At 36.0% G+C, this 22,418-nt stretch overlaps 1 protein-coding gene across 1 annotated transcript in view; it reads right to left on the reverse strand.

Annotated features, from left to right (window-relative positions):
• The window catches only part of zfpm1 (zinc finger protein, FOG family member 1), a 76,824-nt gene that overhangs the window by 38,954 nt on the left and 15,452 nt on the right, over nt 1-22,418 (reverse strand). Inside the window, exons 2-3 of the mRNA XM_034904672.2 lie at nt 6,894-7,037; nt 3,491-3,616 (exon numbers count right to left, since the gene is read on the reverse strand). Of these exons, the coding sequence (XP_034760563.2) occupies nt 3,491-3,616; nt 6,894-7,037 (270 nt within the window). The remainder of the gene's footprint in view (nt 1-3,490; nt 3,617-6,893; nt 7,038-22,418) is intronic.

The raw sequence follows: 22,418 nt of genomic DNA on the forward strand, positions 1-22,418 counted from the left end.
GAAAGTCTTGTGACATGTTGCAGCATTTCAGGTTCCAAAATGCACATGGGTTTAAAATACAGATCAGGAAATGGAAAACTCTGATGACAGCTAGTATAACCCTTCTACATGTTTAGGGTACACATAGAATTGAGCAGTTGTTCAAACGGTTTCTTCTTAAAATATATTTGAGAGTGACTCAAGTATCACGAGGAAACTGACAGATTTTGATTACCAGATCCAATCTGTCGGTAAATTGTAAACCTGTTTCGTGCACCTCATTGCAAAAATCAGAAAGTCTTTGTATCTTAAAGGGTTAAAACACATGTGGGTGTAACAATGCTTAAAACAAATATTTTTTTTCAGAACAGTAAAACTGTATTGTGTGGCTGTGTAAATGTGATTTACCTGCATTGCTAAATATCCGCCACTACTTAGCTTACCTAAACCCACCCCAAACATTTAAAATGCCAGACTCACCACAGGAGCTACACTTATCCAAATATCTACTTACAAAAGTATTCTTTTTTTTAGTTGTTTAAATGCGCATGCAGGTGTTGCTTTTCATAACAAAAGAACTTACATCTGATAAACTGTTCTAGATACGCGATGGCAAACCAAGCAGGATAAAAATAACAACAGAACCCTGCAATAAAAATAATCCGCTTTTGTAAAGCAACTGCTGAGACACATGATCACGCAGTGAATCTTAAATATGTATTACGTTTGGTTAATAAAACAAGCCAGTATCCAATTAAAGGGGACGTCACATCAGCAATACTCGCACAGGCCAGGGATTATAGCTATCAGGCATTTGCATATGAGCATTTTAAGCAGAAAGAATATCAAACCCTCCAGCGAGCAAGGTCAATTTACAGATAATTTTTTTTTTTTTTTAATAATTTATTTTGCATATCGTGCAGCAGACATGTTGGTAGATTAAAATGAGTCTCTTCCTCCACTAGGGTTAAGATTTCCCATATCAAATAGTTCTTGGTATTTTTTATTTTTTATTTTTAAGCTGTTTTTTTTTAATCTTCGGAAACAAAAACAAGACATAAAAGGTTTTTGAAGCATGCATCTCAGGTCTATCACTGGTGTATTGTGATTTAAAAAAAAAAATGTTAAAAACACAGACACCCTCTATGTTTAAAGGCAAAACAATTAGGGACTTTTCCAAGAACCGACAGACATCAATAGACATATAATTTGATATTGAAAATGCATTATGGAATATAGAAATATGTTTCTAGGGACTACACTAGTGCTTTCCTTGAAATACATTCTTTTCACAAATATTAGAGACCATCATTTGTGTGTAACGTTTTAATATAACTGATACTGTATCCATTTTACTGCATGTTTAAAGAAAATCTGCATAAATAAAACATACAGATGTCATTATCATTTGTTTTCATTAGCTGATTTACTCACAATTGGATCAAGTACCGTTGTTCTTTAACTATATTTTAATCTGGATGATGAATTTCCACAGGGGTGATATGTAGACTCGCTTATTAACAGTGAAATGAGGTTGGTGAAAAGAAAAAAAAAACAGGTTTCTACATTTTAGGGCAGTATTAAGACCTGCCATTATTATTATTATTATTATTATTATTATTATTATTATTATTGAGCCTGGGTGTAGTACATATGATTGAAACAGTACTAAGTAAACAAACACACCAGCCCCTGACAAGAAGATGGAAGCACACGTGTGCAAAAAAAAAACACAACGGACTGGATTATCACATCCAATGTCTCTACAAGTTCACATCCTCAGAGCTCCCACTTGCTGACATAACAAAGAGGATATTTTTAGATAAGCGAAACACTCAGACTGGTCAAAGTTTCCCTTTTGCCAATCCTATTCCTGATAAATGCAAAGCCTGCAGTAGGGCTGATAGAATGCCTATCTTGGTGGCTATTTGGAAGGACACTAACATCACTCGGCTGCCATCAACTCCCGACCACACAGCAATTAATATCTCTGCAATTACTGTTATAGGGACAGGCTGGGAGGAGATGATAATGAAACATCTTGACATGAAGAATAATACAAAAAAAATAAAAATAATAATAATAATAATAAAACTCTTACTTAGAAGGCATGAAAAATATTATTAAAAGATAAATGGTTCAATTTTAACCCCTTTGTTACCAGGTACTTAAAGAGGGATTAAACTACAGCAGTAAAACACAAGGTGGAATTGAGGACAGCAATTTGTTAACATTTGCTCTGATATCATACATGTATAAAAACAGAAAAAGAAGCATTCATTTAGCAAAATTAAAAAAACACACACATTATTCCATTGTAATCTGAATACAGTATGTTCAAATTGTGAGGTATTTTACTGTTCTATTGGAAACCATCTCCTCTTCAGAATCAATAGAAACTCCATCTCTAAACAAACAGGTAAAGGTAAACACCTAACTAAGTATATTTTTATCATTCTTTTAGCAACAAGAATGATAAATTATTTACATGTGTTGCAGGGAAGCCTCTTATTGGTTTTGCCTCTTAGAGTCCTTTATAGAACCACAGAGTATTCTAAATGTATGCTTTTAAATTGAAAGAATGTAGTCTTTCCAATGTACTAGCATCCACATTTTAGTTTCCTCTCTTTTTTAGAAGATAGATAATACAATATTATTTTAATTATGATGCTAATAACAAAGGAGTACCAGTAGTTCTATAATTACAGAAAGTTATCAACCACACTTCTGCTTCTTTTGCGTGTCCACAGCTCTGACCTCACATGGATCAGTCTTCATAATGTAACATTTCCTATCTTGTGTAAATGTAGCCGACAGCGATAAAAGGAAAAAAAAATGAAGTAAAACATCATCAAGAAAAGCTTGTCGTTCTTATTTAGGCACGTTATCTAGGAGTTTTAAGACGTGGTTGACATTTGCTACATCTTAAAAGTTTCCCACATTAACTGGAAACTGTTATTACTGTGGTACTTAGATACCACTATCAAAACCTTCACAGTTCACAAGATAGGACCATCTGTATTACATTAGTATAGAAAGTCCTCCTTAGACTATAGTTTTTTTTGTGGAAATACTTGTAGAAATGTGATAAATGCATTATCTATTATATGTATTACTAGAAGTTAGCATACAAATAATATGTAATTTGTATAATCATTTTTTGTTGAAGCAATTCCAGTACCTTCAGCTTTAAGACTACATACACCACTGTGTATAACGGAACCAATTAACCTTTCATCAAGGACCAAAATGAATGGGACATGGAAACTAAGCTCATCTCTCTATCAAGAGAAAAGGTGGTCCCTTCACCCAGGGACACACACACAAGTTTCCTTGAGCTGTACTGTAATGAAATGCGGGAGATAAATGGAGGGCAAAGGGAGATGCTGATAGTATTTCAATATCTATTACCAGGGTATCAGAAACAATACCTCCAATGTTGGTTTCCAAACACTGTAATGTACAGTGTGTTAATAATATGTTAATAAAATGCCCCTAGAGCTTGCTTTACCTGGTCCGTTCCAATGGTTTCCATCCTCTTTCTGTTCTTCCTCTACTTCCTCTTCTTTCAGTCTCTCTGCTGGACTTTGATCTTCTTTACCTGCAGGGGTCCCTGGTGATTCATTTGCAGTTGGTTCTGAAAGAGAGAAAAGATTCCAATAAGCTAAGATAAGTTAATAAGCAAAATATATGCAACTGGTGCAAGGCCGCATGTTCTTAAAGGGGTTATAGTCAATAAAAAAAATATTCCATTCTGTAGTTTGCAGTATTTGTTTAAATACTTTACTATACCTTGCTATTCTTTACAATACTTACCTATGATTTGCCATGCTTTCACTATGCTTTATGCTTTATGACTATTTTTCTTTGTCAACTCATGGCTGCTGATGAAACTTAATGCAGGCTCTAAAGTAACCCAGCAAATAGATGGTGTAATTCGAGACAGAAACCCTTATCTTGCGACAAAACATACAATCTTTGTTTAACGCATTGATGAGTGCGATTGCCGTTGAGACTCCGTGCTTGCTTTTCCGAAACCAATGGCGCATGCAGTGTATTCATGGCAACCCGATAATGATCATTTTCTGCATTAACAGCAGTTAAAGATCCCCCCCCCCCCCCCCCCCAGGTAGATCTAGGACAACATTATAGAGGATCGCACAAAGGGCATGTTTGCATTTACATTCGGACTCCGATAACGACTGATAATTCAAATCGATAAATGTCATAAACATCTCCCCATGTGACGTCATTAACATTCACATTATTAATATAAGAGATAGAGGTGTGATTAACATCAAACATATCAACCCCCCCCCCCCCCCCCTCCCAGTCATCTCCGGTTAAAAGTCCCATTATTTCAGCTATAAATCAAAATGAATGGCATATTGATTTTATCCTGGCAGTGAGTGTCTCTACTGGAACTAGAACACCAGTTATTGCTTTTAATATTATCTACTAATCAGCTTTATCAAACAGGCTGGAACCAGGTGCAGCATAGGAGAAAACCTCCCTAGCCTCAGCGAGCTACAGCTCCCAAATCAGATAAAGCTATGAGATTCCCCTTAACACAGCACGAGGGCAAAGTCTGTTTAACAACTGAAACCCTGGCTTCAGCTGAACCCTTTCCAAACTCTTACCTCCCCCTAACCTCTCCTGAAGTACCCAAGTGTGCATCTAGCCCACGAAAAACCAAAGAACTAAAGTCCATTGTGGCTGCCGGGTTCATCAAGATACATGTGTCTCCAAAATTGATGGGTTTATCAAACACGAACAGATTCGATTTGTGTGCATTTCATTGTTTGTTAATTCGGTCAGTGGTCCTAGGAAATCCTGTTGTATGATCATCAACATCATCATATTAGAACCCCCAAAATCTTTCATCCATCAATCAGAAGACTCCATTGGAGGGTACTATCAAATCCCTCTGAATCAGGGTTCAATTGCTTAATTGCTACTGCTTCTACTGTTACTTCGAAAACTTTTTTTTTTCAATATATTTAATTAAAAAAATAAGACTGGTGTTGCATTGCATTATTTCTTATTTATAAAAATATCTATCTATCTATATATATATATAAAAAAAAAAACAACGCGATCGCTGGTCGATAAGAACGTATGTCCTCAAAACAGGCCTGATTTATGGTTCTGTGATAAAAGCGCTGGTGACATGTAACATTGTATCTCTAACTAGCTAGCCATTAGCGGAGGGTCAAGGGTCTCGTATTTCATATCACATCCCTGATTAACACCTGACAAAGTTTCCATGCCCTTTATCAGACCCAGCAAACTGGGTAAAACATTATCTAACTGCAGCTAAAATTAGGGAGAAATTAGGAATTATAAGGTCAAAAGGAAACATGTGAGAAACAGGAATGTTGACATTCCTATTAAACTTTCCAAAAACACGATTCAGATTCAAACTCCTTATATTTCGACTAGTTATCACCTTTGAGCGAGCCACTGGAGACACTTACTCTGTTTTGTGGTGTGCAAGAGTGCTTAAAAAGTAGCTACAAATTATACGTCCTTAGTTTTTACTGCCCCTTTACACTGTATGTTCGCAATCATTCAGAGGGTCTCTTATGACGTTGACTATGAATTCAAGAGTTTTCAGTTCTAGTTGCCTGCCATAGACATAAATAAAATAGGATAGATCACCCAAAAGTGTCTTTATAGACGTAAGAGCCATCAAGAGATCTGCCACTTTGACTCATGTTTCTGGCAAAACACAGCAATGCTCCAGTGCTTATTAATGTGCTTAATCTAGCCTACATTACATATATCTACGGTAGGCAATCAAAACTAGAATAACAGCTCCTGAACTCAGATGAAAGGACCTTAACACAAACTTATCAAAATTGTATTTGTGTAATTGAAAAAAGCACCACCAAGAATTAATGCAAACCCCCTAACCCACTCAGACTACTACTGTAAAGGGATGAATAAGAGAACTCCAGCTGCAATATACAAAAGACAACATCAAGATTCGTTTTACTTCAGCTCCAAAGGGCTGATGTGACTGTGCACCTGCAACTCAAAAGACAAAGACACAACAATACAAGAAAAACATTGTAAAACTTTTTTTTTTTTTTTTTTTTTTTTTGATACTCTGTATTTTGGGTGTGATACAAAATAATAAATTCCAACAGAAATGCTTGTGTGGAAGTTGGCAAGACCAAAGCCAAGGAGAGCACAAAGCAGACGGGGGGGAGAGACTGAAGAGATGCTTTCATGTCAGTAAAATGCTGAACCCCATGATATTTTGGGTCAAGTGTGACATTTTTAAAGCATTACTTAATGTTGCTACTATAGATTACAGCTTGCACTTATACAGCTGGTAACAGTATCTGTAACAAAGTGGCTATATACCAGCTGGAAACCAGGAGGCTATGTGATCCAGTGGTTAAAGAAAAGGGCTTGTAACCAGGAGGTCCCTGGTTTAAATCCCAGCTCACTGACTCATTGTGTGACCCTGAGTCACTTAACTTAACCTCTTTGTGCTCCTGTCTTTTGGGTGAGATGTTGTTGGAAGTGACTCTGCAGCTGATGCATAGTTCACACACCCTAGTCTCTGAAAGTTGCCTCAGATAAAGGCGTCTGCTAAATAAACAAATAATAATGATTAGAGGTAATAACATTCTTTTACAGAACACACTGGCCAAATTACAAATTGATCTCACCACAGGCAGAACTAAAAGGGGGGGGGGGGACAAGAAACAGCAATGATCCCCCCCCCGATATGGAAATGAATGTATTTTTAGCCATTGTCAAATTTAAAAGTAGGAAGCACATTAGTGCTCATTAATAAGTCTAGGTGACCGCTAAGCCTAACAGCTAGAAGATGTGCCATGCAGAATGGATTATGTTTGATGTGTGTCTCAGTTTGGCAATACTCAGAATTACCAGATTACCTTCGCTAGTGAGGGGAGCTGAAGCAGGGCTTGAACCGTCACACTCCGCAGAATCTTCCTGGTCTGAGGCACCTCCCCCCTCTTCTGATAGGCTGTGCTCATCTGGGAGATTGTCTTCACCATCCTCCAAGTCACCTATGGAGCCTTCGAGAAAAAGGCCAGGTAACAACTTCAGTACAAAACCACAACTCATATTGTTCCCATTGAAACTGGGCAGAGGTGCAACCAATTTCATAACTGAACAATCAGACTTGTGCTTATTGACATTAATCAATGCACCGACAACACTTCAGTATTCACAAATGTCAATATTATTATCCATAGTAATATAATATGCATTGGGAAAACAATATTATTAAAAAGCACATCAGATTTAGCCTAGCAACACGCAAGGAAAACATCTTTTTTTGGGTAGCAAGCAAGTGAGGGTACAAAAAGTGTACCAGGGCGATTAATCAAATAATGATTGTTTAATTCCACAATATAAAATCCATAGTTCCAATAATCGATTAATTGTTGCATCTCTAAAAGTCCTTCGAATTCTGCAGCCTTCCCTTGACTGCTAATTAAAGTTTCAAAACACACCAAGTATCTTTACGGAGAGACTACCTAAGGATAACTATGGTTTCAGTGTCTTACAAAGAAAAATGAATAAAAATGAGCATCGCCATACATAATATACAATGCACTCTGTTTATAACAGTGGTGCACAACTCAGGTCATGGAAGGCCGGTGTCCCTCCTGGTTTTTGTTCTAACCATACCCTAAACTAGTTAATTGGACCAATTAAGCTTCTAATAAAGTTGGAATAAAAACCTGCCGGGACACCAGCCCTCCAGGACCGAGTTGTGCACCACTGGTTTATAAGAATCACATCCGTCCTGGATGATTTGATTCTTATAAAGTGGTTGATTCTTAAAAGCTGACCAATATGATTACAAATAGCAAAAGCATGCCTCTACGCATCAGCCGTTTAAATACAGTATACAAATGTCAATGGTGCTCAGTCACTGAGGACAATACATCAAAACAAGTCCTCGTGTGTAAGCAACTTGTTATATGATCACAATTATGTTTACGCAAGGCTGCAGAATCCTATTTTAGTACAGTATACTTGAGAAGCGATTTTTTTTCTATTTGGAGTCGCTGCTGACCAGGGATTATACTGCTTACGCTGTGTACATGTCTAAATCACGCCAGATGTGATCAAATTCAGATTCAGAAACAGCTTTATTGGTTGTACATGTCAATGCACTTTATACAGTATCGCATTACATGCAGTCAGTTTGCCCTGAAATGATTCTTGTAGTGGATTGCTTGATTCTTACAAGCAGGGTATTTTAGCATGGTTAGTATAGGAATGATTTTATCCCAGTGGTTTTGATCACTATATACGGTTGATTCTTATACCGTGTAAGTGGAAATTTTGACTGGGAATTTATTTTGGCTTTACTGGCAGTTTTGATTGGATCGCCAATAATTCTTCCACCAATCAGAGTATGGCAAACAGTGAGCAATCCCGGCCTCTGACAGACTGGTATGCAGCACAGGTTAAAGAAGTGCTGGGCAAGGGAAAGAATGTGTCGGATGTCAAAGTGAATATAAGAATATGAGAATGGCAGTGTGATGAAGCCAATTTGCTTGAAAAAATTAAAAGCAGACCGGACATTTACATCAATGGATTTAGAAAATCAGGAATTTATGATGCGATGAGGAACTCCGAGGCTGTGTAAACTACACCTGCTACTGTGGTACCTGTATGACTGTTCATTTATGTTAAGCAGTTTTGTGTTATTGATTTTATTTTTTTGCAAGGGGTTAATTAAGTACTGCAACAGCCAAAATAGTTTATTCCAGACTTGTTAGAAAGTCTGTATCAAAAGCAAATTTGCTTTGGATTGTTATTGTAGATTCGATGTAGATATTACTATAAAGACACCCACCGTGCAGGTATTGAAACGTCCCTAAACAACATGTTAAATTATTTCTGCTCCATATAAAACTGAGTTAAATTTTGCCAGTGCTTGCTAGTCTATTAACTATTAAATTTATTTTAATTAGTCTATTAAAATTTAAAGCATTTTTGTTTCGGCTTTACTGTTAAAGTTTTCACACGTGGCAAATACTGTCCTACAATTACTGCATGATACTGTGATCATTCCACTGTGTTAAGTTAGTGAACCAGAGCTATGATTTAAAACTGAGAGTTAGCAAATGCCTATAGTTAAAATGTACTGCAGCTACTAATCCTTTCCAATTACTGGTATCTTAAAATTAAGGACTATAGAACGATAATGCTGTAACTCATTTGTAGAAGGCCTTCTTTTTTTTTCAAGTTGCTGCAGTGACATTGTAGATGCTATAACAAGTTACTGTAAATGAGATACTGTTTAGAAGACAGATTTCATTAAGTAAACATGTATTTTAATGTTTTTGAAATTAAAAATAGAAACACAAAACTGTGGCAATTCTTTGTGAAAGTGCTAAGTGAAAAACACCATCAAAATCTACCGAGGTAGCAAATCCACCGAATTTAATACCAGCCAAAATTTTCCGTTATACAGTATCAGTAATTCTTATAAAACACAGTGCACTTTAATAGTTTATTATTAAAGTTCAATATATTTACACCAATACCAGCGGACTATAAATCATCTTCTAGCATCTTTGCTACTTCTAACAAATGTCATCTAACAAAGCTAATAAAATATTGGCGTATAAAGAATTTACATTGGAACCATAAACACAAAACATTAGGGTTTCAGAAGGCACATAAGGCTAAAAAAGTCAGGTTTGAAAGTAACTGCTACTTAATTCTTGATCGCAAAGTGAGAAGGCATCCTATTTTGCGATACAATCTCACAGTCATTTGCTTGGTGATGACAGGCAGTTCTTTCAAGCTGTACCATGTTTAACTCTGTTCTTTAAGAGGTAAATGAATGGGTACCAAGAGACATTTCTATTGTAATATGGTACAAAATACTTTCGGTTTTCAAAATTTAAGAATATTCAAAAGAGAAAAATCCCATCTTTTACTTAGCTTTCTAAGTACCTTTATATGTTTTTTTCATATGATGTCTTTGGACATATATCAAGTATTTCTTATCCTATACTGATCACAGGGCTGTTGCCTCTCCTCAGATCTGAGAGACAGCACTTGAAAAAGCCCTGTTGGCATTATTTAAAAAATAAACAAATAAATAAATAAATAAATAAATCTATAAAACTCTTTTGTGCTGCATGCTGGGTGCTTTGATCACACGTCCCCTGTAGGATGAATTATCTAGCCCATAGGCTGTGGGGCAAGCTATTGTGGCAAATTCAGAAAGAAAAAATGTTTAGATGCTAAAATAATTCATTTTGTGATTTTGACAATTCTTTTTTTTCATTTGTATCAATCAGATTAAAAAGTGAAACAAAACGATGTAGTGCTGGGATGGACTGGGGAATATCTTTTTCAAAACGAGTATTCAAATATGCATGCATTTTTAAATTAGCTAGAAAAAAGTAGAACACATAGATAGATAGATAGATAGATAGATAGATAGATAGATAGATAGATAGATAGATAGACAGACAGACAGATAGACAGATAGACAGATAGATAGGTTAAATAATAGTAAAAGTACAACATAAATACAAAAGTATTTAGGACATTTCAGACACAAAAATCCTTCAAGAGGTCCGAGTAGGGCAAAACACTCAACAAATGCTTTATATATATATATATATATATATATATATATATATATATATATATATATATATATATATATATATATTTACTAAATCACAGTTCTCTGAAGCACAAGAATTATGGATTACTGTACAAAAAAAAAAATGAATGCAGATTTCCACAGCCCCCGCATCCCAGGTCATTGTTCCCAGGATGCATGTGGCAAATGTAATGGTTCACCCTAGCAACTCAAACATACCTCTTTATAATGAGTGTGTAGCAACTGAAAATGCTGTAAAAAAATAAAATAAATAATAACACTGAGATTTCATACTGGTTGATTTTGTATATATATATATATATATATATATATATATATATATATATATATATATATATATATATATATATATATATTTTCACTTTCATTTAAATTCCAACTAACAGGGATTCTTCTAGACCAATGCTGTGACTGCAGGCGTATATATTTACGCCACAAGAACAAAGAACCTTATAATCTATACAAAGGACACAACAATAAGCATGAATAAAGCAGCTTGTAGAATAAGGAAAGGCATTTTTTCTAATTCTGTTAATTTCACTTCCAAAGCAATTAAAAAGGGGGCTTTGATAATGCTGTGAAACAATCGCGGCTTGACAAAGTGTTTTTCTCTTTGTTAATGAAACATCTTTAGGCTAAATTTGTCTTCCACGCCTGCATGGTTCATTGCAATTTTAGATAAAAAAAATTAAACACAGTCAGATTTGGAACATCATAATAATAATAAAAAAATCATGTACACAATATTTTTAGAATAATGTAGCTTAGCTCTGAGATCTAATTTTTTCTACAATTAATTTTCCTTTAAATCTTGACTGTACAAAGGACGTGTGTTTAAAATTCCAATTATATTCCATGTTATAAATGTGCGTTTAAATTAAGTTTTTTTTTTCTTCTAGGTTTTGGTTTAAATTAATCCACCAATGCATCACTACACACATACATATTTTCTTTTCTCTTTCTCTAATTTAAGAAATATACTTTGTAATTGTTTATTTTGGTTTTTTTGGTTTTTTTGCGGAAAGAGCAGTACGTCACCAAAAACAAATACACTTTTGTTCTGTATTACTGTGCACTATTCTTGTCAGATCTCAGAAACTTTAGATTGGACCAGGACTGTAGCTGGATCAGGAGCTACAGTGGTGTTTTTTTTATGTATGTATCATGGAGAAATACATTGGATATGTGCTGAATGTTTAAAAACATCAATGGGAGACAACAGGTCAAGCTCCGAGCAGATGTTTCAAATACAGATAGGATGGGAACCCCTTATCGATCTCAGACCCACTGCCTGCATTAGTTTGCAAGGTGGACTTCTTCGGCTACTTGTTGCATACCTGCCCTTAAAGAATAATGGTCCATGGGGTGTATTCAATTGATCTAAATACAGATGTTCTTTAATAGCACTAAAATGTTTTTCTCTGCCATTTCCAATACAGACAGAACTGCACTGTTGGTTTTATTTTCATAACCTTAGTACATTGAATAGACCCCTATGTGTGTCATTCATGGGCAACCGTCCAAAACCTACAACATATCCTTTCCCAATACTGCAGAGTTAGGGAAGGACAAAGACAGTTTCCTTAAGAGAGAATGTGATCCCATAACATTATGATAAAGTGTTTACTGTAAATTTCTAAGTGGTAGGACTAGACCCACACCGAGGCATGGGTGTAGAGTTGACCAAGATCAAATGTACAGTACTTGTGTTGTGGAGTAAACCTGTAGGAGTACAAAGATATTGAACCACTTGGACTGGCCTTTGAGAATTCAAATTTCTATCGACTAAGTATTGTGAAAAATACGGTAGTGCTTTGATATACAAAGATATTGGTGAATCTTAAATACAAATGTGTTCATAGGGTATGGGTTTTAATGTACAAAAGCAATGTTTGTTTCGAGTCAAGTCCACCCTCTGAATTTCTTCGTTCTGCAATGCACAGTAAACGTGTGCAATATCTGAAAAACGCTCTATGGTGCTCTCACACAAGCAACTTATAAAAAATACCTTATCACAAGCTGCAGTGTGTGAACCTTAAAAAGAAAATATGTATCTCAATCTTCGACTAGGTAACTGAAGGAATATGATAATTGAAGTGTCAGGGCAGTGGGGAGGGTGGAGGGAGTTACATTACCCCATTGCATTCAGGAACAGTCTCTGACATCATTACTTCAAGCACAAATTGGTACAGTATGCAAATGATTAATTTTATTACATTACATAGTTAGAGAAAATGAAAATAACTGGTAGATGCCAGTTAACAATGCTCCAAAAAATGACTAAGCAGCCTATCCTGAAATGAGAACAATGGCACTTAAAGGGTTAATCTGGTTCAGTTAGACAAGAATGACCATCTCATACTGCACACCTCATTGGATATATCTCAACAGAGTGTAACACAGTTACTCCAGGACCCTCTTTTAGAGTTATTCAACTGTATGCCTATTGTATATTAATGTTGCCAAGCTCCATATATTTGGCAGATAATGGACATGTGCCAGTACAGTAGAGCTGACCCTGAATAAGTTGCATTTACATTTGCATCTTGCAATAAAAAAAAAAAAAAACGGAGAATGAACTGAACTGACTCAATGAAAGGCACGGTTTGTTGTTCTAGCTGGATAAGTGATGACCTGACTGAATAAGTTGGGATGTTGGGAAGTTTACCTCAGGATGACTCTTACAATAATATGTAGCTTTTCCATGTTTGAATATTCTAATATTTCTTTAAATATTCAAATACAAATACTGACTCAGCCACTGAATTGCCGGGTGTGACCCTGAGCAAGTCACTTAATCTCCTTGTGCTCCGTCCTTCAGATAAAAAACGAGGCCTATTTTAAGTGATTCTACAGCAGCAGTTGTTGCTGCATAGTTCACCCCATAGTCTGCAAGAAGCTTTGGATAAAAGCGTCTGCAAAGTGACTTATTAGGCATCCAAGCCAGAATGGCTGGGGAAGCCTATTGTTATTATAAAGATTTTTATTATTATCATTTTAATTCTTCCCAAGACTTCAAACTGCTCCTGCTCGAACGCCGTGTAACCAATCAAACTTTCCAGGTATCATCCTGGATTGAATACAATTCAGATGCTTAAAAATTTAGCTCCTGCGTCAACCAAGATGGCGGCCTGGCGCAATTTTTTTTGAAAAACCATTCAAAATCATCTTGTTGGGAACCGGTGAAGCGATTAATCTGAAACTTTGCATATGTCATCAACAACCAAACCCGCTTCAAGTTTGGCAAGCATAAATTGCTGCCTTAAGGTCAAATGCAAAACTAGCTTATAACTCCTTACAAAGTGGAGATAGGGTAATAGTTACTATGGAACACATATAGGAACCCATATATGCTCTATTCTGAAATAGCCTTGACTGTGACCTTTGACCTCTCCTTAATGTAAAATGCAAAACTGGCTTATAACAAGTGCAGATAGGGTCATGGTTACTATGAAACACATATAGGAACCCATATGTGCTCTATCCAAAAATGGCCTTGCCTGGGACCTTTGACCTCGCAAGTTAAAATGTAAAACCAGCTTATAACTCCTTACAGAGTGTATATAGGTTAATGGCTACTATGGAACACAGATAGGAATCCAATCTGTATAATGTGAAATAATGTATAATGTGATATGTTGTAACAATTGTAAGTCGCCCTGGATAAGGGCGTCTGCTAAGAAATAAATAATAATAATAATAATAATAAATAATAACAAAAACAACAACAACATTTAAAAGAGACATTTAAAAAGCATGGCTCGGAATGCAGAAAGTTTAGCAGCAAAGAGGTGAGGAAGGAGTTAAAGCGTATTCTTTCAAAAAAATAAAAAAGAAGAGGATGAAGTGACTGGGAGCATCACTGCTCTGGGATTGCTGGAAGCCTTGCATGGTTATCATCTCATGCAGGCACCCTCAGCTGGTCTGATCTGTCTTTTCTTCATTAAGCAAATACGGCAAAATGGAAATGAAAACATAATAGCTATTTGATTTCTAGCGAGATATTTTGCATATTGCTTCGTAGCTGATAGTGGAATTTCATCAGCTCTTTTTTCATGCTTTAAAAACTGAATTACTGAGCTGGGCTTTGCTGGAATTCTTCACATAGGGAGGATGAGGGGGAAAAAAAAGACTAGTTCTCCTCCAGATTGACTACTTACATGATTAAATATTCCCCATTTCGATAAAGAAGAAAATGTTAAGAATTCACAGTGATTTAGGTTCACTATGTTAGTCGGGAGATAAGAGATAGAAAATTAACTCCTTAATGAACAGAAGTTGCCTTGCTTGATAACGGGAAGGTTCTGGATGAAAAATCTTTGCGCCACAAAAATAGCTTGCCATTGATTTTATTTATTTATTTCCTGTATTTTTTTTTTTATTTTTTTTTAATCAGAATCGGGGGGAAAATTAGCCTGCATGTCTTCAAAAATAGGTGACAAGGGCTTAATGCTAATGTCATGGCAAAAGGCTGCCAGGGTAAAAAAAAAAAAAAAGTGCAGTGCCTGGTAAATGGAAGACATGACCAGTGAGCCATTGGGTCCCGACCAGTGGCCTGAAAGCAGTCAGTCATTCAATCATTTAGATTACACCCCTGGCAGAATTTGCCATTTCGTCATTCTCAAATACTCTGCCTAGGTCACCATTGCAGAATTGATCTGCTTTTCCCTAAAACCATTTCACTATGATGGGTTCTAAAACTGCACTGCTTCGACCACACAATAATATTCAAATAAGCCATTTTCCTTTAGCTATACCAGAACCAGGTTGGGGTACAGATTTCTCCATCAGAACCACATTCCTAAATACTTAACAAATAATGAAAATTAGCCAAATACTTAGAAAAGGAAAATCTGAATTAAAAAGCTGCTTTGAACTCACAGTAAGCAAAGGGGAAAGAAACAGTTTATTTTATTTTTTACAGTTTAGTTTTGTTTTTACAGTTTATTACAGGCAAGGTCTAAAGTGTCGGCACTGTGTACTGTATGTGGACTGAAGCCGAGGCAAATCACCAAGCTAGCAGTTAGTCTACGTTTGCCAACATACATTCACACACCTTTCCCAAAAAAGAGCACTGGAGCTCAGGATTTGATATACTGCTTCTTAGAACTGGATAACATTTAAGAACCCTACTCTTGCTTCCTTCTCATTGGACGCGCATTAGGTAACTGCCACCATCAGCGCAAGTTGGCAAGATTGAGTTCTGCCAGCCTGCATTCCTAACTGGGGTACCAAATAAAAACGATTCGATCTGCTTCTGCTGATGGAAATGAACATGTCTGATTTGAATAGCTTTGAAGTCAGTCCCAGTGGTAGAGGAAAACGAACAGAAAAAACCCAAAGCACAGCAGGCCCGTTTTCCACAGTGCTTATATTATCCAGGGCTGGAACCTCTGATCCCCCGGTGGAGAAGAAGACCCTCTCCTAATAGTTTGTTTGAGCTGGACACTGAGCAGACAGTGATCCCATATAGCTCTTTGGGGTTGCACAATCACTCCCTCGTTGCACTCGGACAAGAAACTGTGTACATGGTTTTGTTATGATTAATCTTGCCAAAGTAGGCTTAACTGCAGCAAAACTAAAACTAAAACTGAGCAAGCTGCGATAAAGATAGGGTGTTAAAATGTTCTATTTTGATGGCATGATAACACGTTTTAAGAGAAATCTCCAAAAAGATACAGTCCTTAATGCTTTATAATAAACTGTCCTAGCTTTTATCATCTCCAGGGATGTTTTCATGGCTCCACTCATCATTTCAGTGCTGAACTATACAATGTTTCTTTATTACAAATAGGGTTTAGATATTTATTTGACTTTGGAATAGCCAAAAGACTGATATTTACAGTAACTACACCCTGCAAAAAGCATAGCTTCTTTAAAGCTTCTGTCCCCAAGTATCTCCAACAGTCAAGGTTCGTGTTTCATCCAGGAACTGAACTTGTATTAAAACAAGCTTGGTTTTCCAGTGCACATAAAAACAAAACAACTGAACTCATCACTGCCACCATTGCGGAGGGGGCATTGGACTGGATTAACAGCAGTGGTAGGCAACTTCAGCACTTCCATGCCAGTACTATGTTGCAATCTCATGTCCTATTAAAATAAACCCTTGGTCCTGAGTATTTAATTGCACCAGTAAAACCTGTCATGGAAAGACACTCCAGAACCAGGAACCTCCCCAAGAGAAAGAGCACTATAGATATTGAAACTTACAGTAACTGTCTGTCACTGTATCCATTGCAGGTTTAAGGAGGACACATGTGTTTTGATAACAGTTACATGGGATTGTAGTCTATTTATTCGTTACCTTGTGAATTCTAGTCTGGTCAAAAATAAAATCTAGCCATTATGTCAGTTAGAGTGGGGAGACAGTGTAATTATTTTACTGTTCCTACATTTCACTTAAACTCCAGCCCGATAAAAAAAGACGTTATTATCTGTATCTGAAAGTTTTTGGTTTTGTGTGCGAAACTGGCTTGCAAAAAAATAAAATGTTTCACTCTTTTGAAGAATTTCGCTAATTATCTGATCTATTCACTCCAATTAAAAATACATTAACTGAGCTCAACTGCTGAACAATCAACCTTTTCATAGAGGTCTTCTTGTTTATTATCAGTGAACAAAAAAAAACTGCCAGCCTGCCAAACTCGAGACCCTGGACTATCCAAGTCAGGCATACAGACAGCAGCGAGGTGATAAGGAGACCTGATAACAGATAGAAAATAGCAGCAGATTTAAACTTTCCCACCAGCCAGGGATCAGGAGGAGACTGAAATGGAACCAACTACTGCTCAAAGCATCCTATCTCCCCGCACAAGGCCACCAAGCAGGGCTCACTATAGCCGCAGCCCTTTAATACATCAAAAAAGACAACACAAGAGAAACATTTTACATTTCGCACATACCTAAGAGCTTATCTCAAGCAATTTATCTCATTTGTGTGAAAAGTATGTTTTTTAAAATGCAAAAAGCACAGGGCTTTAGGTTGTTTTTATGAAGCAACGTCACTAACCAATAACAAAGCTTGTTTCATGGTCACACTCACTGAGTGTGCAGCTACCACTAAAAACAAAATAATTTAAAAACGGACCCTGCAGAAAATGACGCCTGTTTCTTCACAAAATGCAATTTTAAAACCATACATTATATACAGGTTTTGCATTTTAAGAAGCTCTGGGCCTTGTGTGCATTGCTATTTTGTTCTATAGTCTGACAGTCCAAAAAGATTGTGACCATTCTTGAAGGTCTTTCCTGGTCTGTGATTTCCACAACCCCCATGTCCCAGATTTAATTGCCATCAAATTACAAATTAATATTTCATTACAGGTCATACAACTCTATACCCACACCGCTGATCAAATAAGTGTTGGACATATAATTTGAGGGCTTTTGTGAACGGGTTTTACTACGTAGTTTAATATACAATTAGATTAAAATGTATCACACAAAGCCTAAAATGTAATACTAGAAGACTAACCTAAATTCACTTTAAACCATCTGTTTAGGCAACACTAAAACAGGCATTTTAGAACCTGGAACTGATTTCTGTTCCTTTTAGAATGGTTTATTTTTTCCTGCTACAAATAGAATGGAGAAGTCTTAGCCAATGCAAAGTTGGCTACTCATTTTCAAAAGGAATTAACATTAAATGATATCAAAAATTTGTAATGTGAAACATGAATACATCACTTGTTAAAACCTTTTCTTAATGAACTATTGAGGTTATTTTTAGTAATGACTGAGCATTTAAAAAAAGTTATAAAACAGGAAAACAACTCAGAATATTATAAAAACCTACAATCCCTAGGGATTAAACTTTAACTATGGCTATCCTTATAAAGTTTCTAAAAAAATTAAATAAATAAATAAAAAATACCAAATGACATAAAACAAGTTGATAACGATAACTATTATGCAGTGTTAGCATTAAATATATGCACACAGATAGTTTGGATTATTCTGTACTCTTTTAAAAGATGCCAAGGTTAAAATTCTAAGCTTTATTTGCGGTTTTCTTATTTTATCCCTCTGGCTTTCAGAAAAATGTTATACTTTTTTAAAAGAATAAACAGCTGAGCAGTAAAGAGTTAATCTTGTTGATTTTATCCTCCTGGTTCCCAGCTCCCTTCCATGAACTTGACCCTGAAAGCAGCGGGAGGAGCGATCGTGATGGAATGAAGCCGCCTCACAAACAGGCCACCCCACAGCGTTACTGCGCTTGACAGAAAACAGAACAACACTCTTTTCTTTGTGTCTCATTGCGGCCTTCAGACGCTTATCAAGACTCTGACCCTGAAATCATCTTCACATTAAAACTACAAAGAAATATATCTCAACAGATGTTTACATCAGACTAAATAACCTTAAATGGCTAGAGGGAAAACAAACGTGTACACACACACACACACACACACACACACACACACACACACACACAACCCCTTATCACGTAAGGTGGTGTCGAGATCAAACCATATGGAAGCAAATACAGAATCAAATGGAATGTCAACATGACATTGTGCCACTGGCAACTGTATGCATAGCTCTGCACTTAAACACTTAAAAGCCTTTACAATTATCTAAAATAAAAAGGGCTTAATTCAGAAAAAGGAAGCCACCAGAAATTGTGAGATTTTTACACTTGAAATACACGTCACCTATACATAGGTCATTCTCTGTTTATTTTTGAGAAATGCACAAAACACAGCAATCCCATTTTTTTTTTATCTTGAACTATCTATTTAAGATGGATGTCAATTTATCAAACTTTTTATCGGCTTTTCATAATTCCACTTTACCTGGTTATCTCCACCTGTTACACAGCATTCTAGAAGCAGCCGATTTCATGTATCTGAAACATTTGACTGAAAGATGCAAAAAAAACTGGAAAAAACTGTACACTGTTTCCGACCTTTTTTCCTAAGCTTTGTATTTAGGGAGTAGTTTTAGCCGGGTTTCAGTAAGTAGCATTCAGGTACACAGGCATGTTACCAAATGACTCACTAGCATGACATAGGTAATTACCCTTATGGAAAAAACATATTTTTAAATATATGGTACAAAAGTATGATCCTTATATTTTTCATATATAGAAATTGGCCCCTTTTTTATATATTTAAAATATATGGGATATACTTAAAATATATTGTAGTCGGTAATCCATATATTTATTTTATATGTTGAAAATATATGGTGCACCATACATTTTCATTAGTCTGTAATCCATATAAAATAAATATATGGATTACAGACTAAAATATATTTTAAGTATATAATAAAAAAGGGGCCAATTTCTATATATAAAAAGTATAAGGATCATACTTTTATACCATATATTAAAAATATATGTTTGTTTCCATAAGGGTATGGTCATTCTAATAGTTTAAAAGTACAAAGTACATTTAAAAACACACACACACACACACACACACACACACACACACACTATAATAATCCACAGTTTGCAGTTTTAACCAAGGCTCCACAGACAATGACTGTTAAAAACATGTGGGGAGGTTAGCCGTTTTAAATGTTATCAGTGTCACGCTGTATAGAGATTCTCTGAATGCGGAGATAAGAGTGAGTGCATTTAAAAGGGGATGAAGAGAAACATGCTTAAATATAACCTATGGATACAGAGAATGGGGTATTACTGTATTACTGTAGAACATTAGTTGAATCCCAATATGGTCAAAGTCATAGTAAAGACTGAAGAAATATGTGATAATATTAATAAGTTCATATGGTTTAAAATCCCCCTGGTTATTTAGAATAATTTGACACCATGCTCCAAATCCTACTGGCCATCAACGTTGACTTGGAGGCAGGGTTCGAGCTTGTGCTCATGCACATTGGTCTTTGATGCTGGGTAAAAGACAATGTTTTAACTGATGGATCTGATTAATAACTGATTAACAACTGGGAGTCCTAGTTCCTCCATTAATTACAGCCCCAGACTAATGTCTAGCCTCAGTCTCCATGAGTAGTTGTTTTTTATTTAGCTACACCTTCAAGCCTGCAGATAATTTTAATATCAGCCTGGTGTGGATAGCTGATAATGCTGGAGGCTTGGCCCAGTGGACACAGCCTTGGCAGTACCCGTCTCTGATTAGTAACCATTCTCCATCAAGATAAGATAAACTGAACCTGACCTTTCTATTTGGTTTCCATGGCAATGAGGCCTTCTCATTTTGATATTATTTTAGTGATTAAACAGCAAATAGCTGTCAGATGTGAAGTGCAGATAAGGGCAATTAATAATGGCGTTTGGTTGGGGTGGGAGGGGCAGGCATGTCAGAAGGGCCTTGTGAATGGGCGTGGCTATACTATTATGAATAATGGCAATCTAAGATGAGTAGGCCACTTACTGCCATCCCAAGTCTCTCATGTACTCATTATTCATAGGGAAAAACCTGCTAATTTCCCTGGAGATCTCAAGTTGTAATGTACTGTAATGTGTGAGGTAACTTTTTGCTCCCATTCTGCTCCTATTGATGGCAATGTAAAGTCACCTTCAATATCAAGTCCACCATCAGCAGTTACAAACTTATCAAGCCAGTGTTAAATTACCTCTCTAATCAGACCACAATGGAACTCAATCCTATAGTATTCATTTATATTTATTAATATATATTCGTTGGAAGGTCACCCCACTATTAAGGCCATATTTTGTTGGTCCCTTGATGACAGCTCTTGTGAAATAAGAGAAATCCTACACACGACTTATTAACTTATAGCACGAACAGCACCAACAAAAACAAGGTAGTTTTTCTACATTTTTGGAAATTTACAGTATGTAACCTGTTAGCATATACAGTATATGACGGACACCAATTGTCTGAATGTACCATACTGTATTATTATTATTATTAGTATTATTTATTTCTTAGCAGACGCCCTTATCCAGGGCGACTTACAATCATAAGCAAATACATTTCAAGTGTTACAATAAAAATGTGTATATAAAAAAATAAATAAATAAAACAAGCAGCAATCACATGCATTACAGGTCAAGTTGGGAGAAACACATAATCAGAAACCAATGCAGTCAATCAAAGTCCATCATAGGCGCTGTTTGTTAACCAGTTACCCGGCATCCTATTGTAACACTTTTCAAATCCTTTTTTAATTCTGACATTGATTTGTCTCCTTTTTTAAGTCCAACATAAATTTTACATCTGTGTTTAAAAAAAAATCAATTACAGGTTTTCCATTCCTTTTATTCAGCTACTTCTTGTTGTACTTGCTGGCATTGTCTAAAGGCAAACCAGTTAAGGTTTTGTGCAAAGTATGAGTAAGAAAATGTTTGAACTTAATTTATCTTCTGATGACTAAAACAAAGGCTAGTAAGGTCACATGCAAAGAAAAAAAACACCAGCAGTTTTACAGACGAAAGGGTAATTTCCATGTTATTTTTAAGCTTGTTTGTTTTAGCACCTTTACCAAGATGTGAGTAGTTTCAGGCAATCAGTATGTGAATAACAGATTTAGACTTTTGATAATCGTTTCTCTTTTTCTTGTTAAACAAAGCAGCTTGGTTGTTAAATGATCACACAGCAGATGCTCAATTTTCCACACTCCTCTCAAGACAGGCGTTTTGTTTTGCTAATCAAGTGTTTAGGAGGAATTTTCTTTCACATAATGTATTTTTTTGGTTTGTTTGTTTGTTTTTTCAATCCATTTTTGATCATATTTTACCGCTGTTTTCTTCTACGCAATTTAAAATGCTCAATTCCAATGTCCCCTCACCACTGCATCCAACTGGCCAATTCAAAGGACTGACGGTCAA

This window comes from Acipenser ruthenus, chromosome 20 (genome assembly GCF_902713425.1).
Source record: "Acipenser ruthenus chromosome 20, fAciRut3.2 maternal haplotype, whole genome shotgun sequence".
Lineage (NCBI taxonomy): Eukaryota > Metazoa > Chordata > Actinopteri > Acipenseriformes > Acipenseridae > Acipenser > Acipenser ruthenus.